Below are 6897 nucleotides of genomic sequence, written 5' to 3'. Positions count from 1 at the left end.
CAAATAAGGTAATATTTCATCTTCAGGTTGGCAACAGGAAGGGCATCTGGCTACAGAAAATCTGCATCAACTAATTTCCTGTGTCCCATGCAAAAATAGAAAAGTGTATATTATATCAACAACAGTAATAATATAATAAAAGTATATCTATTTATCTATCTCTCAAATTATCTGTTGCTCTCTAACAAGTTTATGGTGAAGCCTGTGCAGGGAAGACCTCCAGAATTTTCAGCCCCTGGACAATATCCCTGCTCACCACTATTGAGGTACAGGTGGTTATCTGCAAGTGTGAGCCCTGTGATCCTCTACTATTCTCTGGAGCAATGCCTTTTCCATTTTGTCTGCTGGGATCACGAGGCTGACTGAATTACAGGAAATTGAGAGAATTTAAGAATTTCTATCTATCCATGTATTTGCTGTAACTACACCTACTTCACTATTTTCATGATTCATAACTAACATTATTAATTAAACTATGTCTGATACAATTTAGATGTGACTTACTTCAATGACCAAATAGCGTCCAGGATCTCTTGACATTTTACCAAATTCAACCTCTAATTCATTAAAAGAGGGTCTGCTTTCAGCATCCAACATCCAGCCTGCAAAAAAAAAAAAAAAAAAAAAAAAAAAAAAAAAAAAAAAAAACAATTGAAACAATTTAGTATTTTATTTTATCTGTTTTAATTTATCCTATTTATGAAACATATACATTTTTTCCATAGTCATTGATAATCACGAACCTCCTACTCTTAGATTATTTACAATTGACGGATATTTGTCCTCATCTTGTTTGTTGTTAACACAACGTTTCGGCTGATATACCCTCCAGCCTTCATCAGGTGTCTTGGGGAAATTTCGAACCTGGGTTCTCATTCCTAAGGTATTTTTTGATGTTGTTGTTGTTGTTATTATCATTATCATTATTATTATTATTATTATTATTATTATTCAGGTCACTGCCTGGAATCGAACTTGGAATCTTGGGGTTAGTAGCCCGTGCTCTTAACCACTATGCCATATGCCCACGGGCATATGGCATAGTGGTTAAGATTCCGAGTTCGATTCGAGGCAGTGACCTAAATAATAATAATAATAATAATAATAATAATAATAACAACAACAACATCGAATGAGAACCCAGGTTCGAAATTTCCCCAAGACACCTGATGAAGGCTGGAGGGTATATCAGCCGAAACGTTGTGTTAACAACAAACAAGATGAGGACAAATATCCGTCAATTGTAAATAATGTAAATAATTCTTCATCTCTTAAATATAGAACTGTACTCCTATTCTTACTGTCCCACCCACAATTTGGTACATTATTGGATCAGTCTTTCTGAAGACAGCTGGTTAAAGCCATCCCATATCTTCTCTCTTTGTCTTCCCAAATTTCTTGTTCCATTTAATTTCCTGGTTGTCATGAAATGCTCAAGGATTTTTATCTTTTCATATGGTGACCAATGAACTGAGCCTGTTGTCTCTTAAGAAACTTTCTGGCAACAGTAAACTGGCTGAACTAGCTAAGAAGTAGACAAAATGTTTTTGTTACTCTTAGTTATGTCCCTTTACAATCAGAGTTCAAATCCTGCTGAGGCTGTCTTTACATTTTGTTACTCATGCATCAATATTGTAAGTATAAATCAAGTACTAGGGTGGATTTAATTACCATGCCTGACCTCCATGATTTGTGGCCGTGTGTCTAAGTTAGAAATTCAATTTTCCTTTTCTGTTTATCACATCAATTTATTAATTTGATAGTTCCAATGTTAGTTGCCTGACATTAGTTAGTTCCACAGAAATACCATCTTTTTCTTAGAATCTGTGTTATAATCACAGGTTTAATGAGCAAATAATTATGTGCACAATATACTAAATAACTGCAGAACAGGATTCAGAGATCTTTAGAAAATATCTTCAGTTTAAAGTACAAAGGAATAAAAAGAGGACATCACTCACATTTAATCATTATCATGTAGACATCGATTGTGCAAATGTTTGGCTGTGGTAGACGTTCTCCTTTCTCTAGCAAGTCTGGTACATGTGCTGCTCGGACATTTTCATAGGGTCGCTGGCCATACGTAAACAACTCCCAGACAGTGACCCCTGAAAAAAGAAAAAAACATTATTCAGGGACCTTTTGAGAGGAATGGACTACACAAGCTGAAGAAAATTCTAACTGGGCTCTACCTGCAAAGTCATGCACTGTTTATCTTGATATGCGATCACCATGTTCCGCACATATGATTACGATGCATGTGCCTGGTGTACCTTTATCAGGTGGGTAGTCATGATGGGTATATTTGGCTTCATATATTTGTACCTCAGTGTCACTTTGATGGCATGCACTGCTCTCTCACTCAATAATAATAATAATAATAATAACTGATGTTCACACAAAGCCCTCACCCATCAATGGTTAGTGTCGTCTGGCTTAAAATCAGAGACAGAATGGTTTATCATAGCAGCCCAAGATCTCGATGTCTATCTACAAGAAACTACCAGGTCAATATCTTAAAGAACAGCAGTAGTCCAGCACATCGTGTATATAAACAACAAAATGAAACCATTGATCATGTTGTCTCCATGTGCAGCCTTCTTGTGCCTACAGAGTATCTCAGCATATAGAGCAGCACAGAATATTCACCAGGTAATCTGCAAAGACTTGGACCTGCTCCATGATAAAAGCTGGTGGGAACACAAACCACCTCCAGTGCTTGAAAATGATCACATCTCACACCTTTGGAACTTTACTGTTCAAACTGACAGAAAGATAGATGCAAATTGGCCAGAAAATACATTGAAGGATTTCAGACAAAAATCATGCCTCCCCAACATGTCTGTCCCAATCGACATAAATGTATCTGTAAAGACCTACCAAAAACTGAGCAAGTATAAAGATCTTGAAATAGAAATTGGCAAAATGCGGAACCTCAAGACTAAAACAATAGTAAAAAGGGTGGAATTGCTACCTATCTCAGGTATCAGGAAATCCAAAAATGGAAGAAATTCAAAAAAATAAAGTTCATGGGAACTGCTCATATCCAATGAAAAATATTGCCTATGTAATCCCCAAAACATTTTAATCTGTAAACAGTGTCAAGATAATGATACACTATAGCAAACACCTTTTACTGTCATCTTAACATCACACTATCATCTTATAATCAAATTCCTTTTAAAACAAACTTCTAATTTTTTTTAATGTTTTGACAGACATTCTTCAGAACAACACTTTGTGCAAAACCAAAAATATGACACCTAGTCATAACACCAACTTGGACTTCTAACTTCTTTCTCTTGAGGTTTCTGGATGAAATTTGGAACCAGCTTGTACAAATATAAAGCAAAAGCCAAATATAATAATAATAGTAGTAGTAGTAGTAGTAGTAATAATAATATTGAGTTGCAGAACTTAGATAGAAGAACCAGAAAGCTGCTAACAATGCACAATGCACTCCATCCTGAAAGTAATATTGACCGACTCTACCTGTCAAGAAGGGAAGGTAGAAGAGGATTACTAAATGAGGAAGACACTGTTGGTGCTGCAATACTGGGGCTGAAAAATTACGTTGTACAGAGTAAAGGAAGAATACTTTTAGCAACCAGAGATACCAAAAAAAAAAATGACTGAAACAATAAAAGAATTCAAAGAGAAAAGGAAAGAACAGAATGAACAAATGGAAAGAACAGAATGAACAAATGGAAAGAAATTGAACTGCATGGCCAATTCATGCAACAGACTGAACATGTTGGAAGTGAAGCCCCTCTGGCTTTAGATGATGGATGGGAACTTGAAATGGGAAACAGAAATGTTAATTATAGCTGGTCAGGAACAAGCTATTAGAACAAATCTGATCAATGCAAAGATCAACAAAACTCAGTCAGATAGCAAATGTAGAATCTGAAGGAAAGAAGATGAGAGTATCGATCACATTTTCAGTGAATGCAGGATACTAGCACAAAAGGAGTATAAGCACAGACATGACAGTATAGGTAAAAGAGTGCATTGGGATGATAGTCAAATATGTGTCTTTAAAACAACAGAATAGAGGTATGAACACAATCTAGAGACTGTGATAGAAAATGAGAATTACAGGATCTTGTAGGACTTCCCTAAAAGACTGACCATACTATTGAAGCAAGAAGACTGGACATGATCATTGAGAAGATCATTGATTTTACAATCTCCTATGGCAGCAGAATTGATACCGAAAAAATTGAGAAATGTCAGGATCCAGTCAGAGAGCTGAGGAGACTGTGGAAGACCAAAACAACAATTATTCCTATAGTAACAGGTGTACTTGGCACAAACATCCAAAAGGATACCTAAAACACTGAAAGAAATTGAAATTGAAACTTGCATTGTCAGCCTGCAGGAAAGTACCATTCAATATTCTACAAGAATCCTAAGAAAAATTCTTGAGATTTGAGAAGAATTGTTTTCACCGAACCTCAAGATATAAATACTTGTGAACTAAATTAGTGTGCACTAGTGTAATAGTGATGGTGATAATAATAATAATAATAATAATAATAATAATAATAATAATAATGATAATAATAATGATAATCATAATAAAAATAATTGCTTTAACTGGTACTTCACATGTATTGAGAAAAACGTTGTTACTGAGAGAATAACTTCAGTGTAAATAACTAAGGCAAGAGCACTGGTAACGTTTTACACTAGTGCTAGTGCCATATAAAAAGCACCCAGTACAGTCTGTAAAGTGGTTCATGTTAGAAGGGCATGCACCAGTAGAAGCCATGTCAAAGCAGACAACAGAGTCTGATGCAGTCCTCTGGCTTGCTAATTAATGTCAAACCATCCAACTCATGCCAGCATGGAAGATGGATGTTAAATGATGATGATTATATATATATATATATATATATATATATATATATATATATATATATATATAAAGAAACAATGTGCACAAAAGAAGATAAGGGAGGGACAAGTTTTAACAAATGTTATATTAATTTAACACTTGTATATGTCTGTATAACTACTCATTGTGGTATACAGACATGCATACACACACACACAGACTTATACCAAATACCACTACTCCTATAGACACACATATACATGCATATTAATCAGACTTACCATAACTCCATACATCACTTTTATGAGTAAATATCCTGTGCTGGATGCACTCAAGAGCCAACCATTTAATTGGCATCTAAAAAAGAAAGAGAACATTTATTAGTGCCATTCCTTCTGATCAAATGCAGTGTTTTAGAGAATAAACATTCAGTGTTGTTGTTGTTACCTATTAATTACACATAACATTGGTAATGTTGGTATTTACCTATAGTTGCATTATTTGTGTGGAAAAGAGAGAAACATTGTGCCTACATCTATATGTGTTGGTGTGCATGCATGTATATGTGGGGGGGGGGAGAGAGAGAGCAAGCAATCTGTTGAGTGATGGAGAATGAAAAAGAGAGCGGGCCAGAGAAAGACTGATAAAGTAGGTAGGATATAAACGGTGGGTAAATTTCTTTAAAGACACAGTAATTAGAAAGATCAATAAATCAATAATTGAGACTCACTTTGCCACCAGCAGCTATGTATTCTTCTTCATTATAGTCGAGTAATTTGGCTAAACCAAAGTCTGTAATCCTTATTTGATTAGGAGTTTGCACTGAAACATAAAAAACAAGTGATACATTGAAAATATGAAATATAACTTATAATTATATATGCATATATATGTAATTATTCAGTTTTATTTCAAGATTTCTTGCCAACAAAGAAAGAGTAAGTTTTTTAACTAGATGCAAGGCTCCTTCATTGGAATTTCAACAACATCAACAGGAGATTTTTGCATGTATGTATTTGTGCAGTATTTGGAGTCAAGTGCAGAGTTGTATGTTTTGATTTATGTATGTATTCTCATGTATATATAGTTGTATGCTTAATGAGCTGATGTTTGACATCGTTGGCCATTTCATTGATGCGTCAAGAAATTGTGTTATTACTAAGTGGGATCTTCTTCATAATGTTATCTGGTGTTTTGTGCATAACAGTTGACAAAACCTCTTTGATAACTGAGTGAAGTAATGTTTCTCCAATTGTGTGAAATGCTGGCTGCCAGCATTTCAAAAATTAAAGTTTATCAAAAATTTTAGAATTTGGCACATTAATGTACCTTTCCAAGCTAAATTGCTGGAGTTATTCAACTTTTTCCAGAAAAATGTTTTTAAAAAGTTATAGAGGTTTAATCATTTTCACCCAGTCAAGAAACACGATTTCAAAGTTGGCATTTTGTGTGTGACTGCACATTTTGTCAAAATCCTGAAAATAGCACTTTTGTTTTAATATGAAACTAAAGAATTATGCATGACATATAACCCCTCATAACTTTTTTATTTTTAGGAGTTTTCAGAAAATGTTTGCGAATTTGAATTCTAAACACGGTACTTCATACGATTATGCAAAAAAGAAAAATTGTAGTGGAGCTTGATTTTAAGGCATAGGCCTATTTGGCTGCTATTTTTAGCATGCATGACAACCATCTCAATGACTGCGATAAAAATATTTGATCTATAAACAAGTCTGCTTTTTTAATACATAAAAGTGCATCAAATCCATAAAAGTGCATCCTTATTCTAGGCATGCCTAGATATCAGTAACTGAAGACTTAATTTCTAAAACTTCATTTTCACCCACAGAATGTTCATATCACCCACCATTTTCTAGAAATTCGCCAATCACCCACCTGTAGGTTGAAACCGCTCACTTTGGGAAGCTATGATATATATAAAAGTATATATATATATATATATATATATTAGTGTATATATATAAGCGTGAATATATTTATATATGTATATTTATATATCTATCTATATATATATATATATATATATATATATA

At 34.1% G+C, this 6897-nt stretch overlaps 1 protein-coding gene across 1 annotated transcript in view; it reads right to left on the bottom strand.

The window, feature by feature from the left end:
* Positions 1 to 6897, bottom strand: part of LOC106882365 (epidermal growth factor receptor) — a 205829-nt gene that overhangs the window by 8018 nt on the left and 190914 nt on the right. The window contains exons 20-23 of the mRNA XM_052971277.1: positions 5571 to 5662; positions 5122 to 5197; positions 1962 to 2108; positions 505 to 602 (exon numbers count right to left, since the gene is read on the bottom strand). Of these exons, the coding sequence (XP_052827237.1) occupies positions 505 to 602; positions 1962 to 2108; positions 5122 to 5197; positions 5571 to 5662 (413 nt within the window). The remainder of the gene's footprint in view (positions 1 to 504; positions 603 to 1961; positions 2109 to 5121; positions 5198 to 5570; positions 5663 to 6897) is intronic.

The sequence above is a fragment of the Octopus bimaculoides genome, chromosome 10 (assembly GCF_001194135.2).
Source record: "Octopus bimaculoides isolate UCB-OBI-ISO-001 chromosome 10, ASM119413v2, whole genome shotgun sequence".
Taxonomy (NCBI): domain Eukaryota; kingdom Metazoa; phylum Mollusca; class Cephalopoda; order Octopoda; family Octopodidae; genus Octopus; species Octopus bimaculoides.
This window is presented reverse-complemented; position numbering and strand designations above follow the sequence as displayed.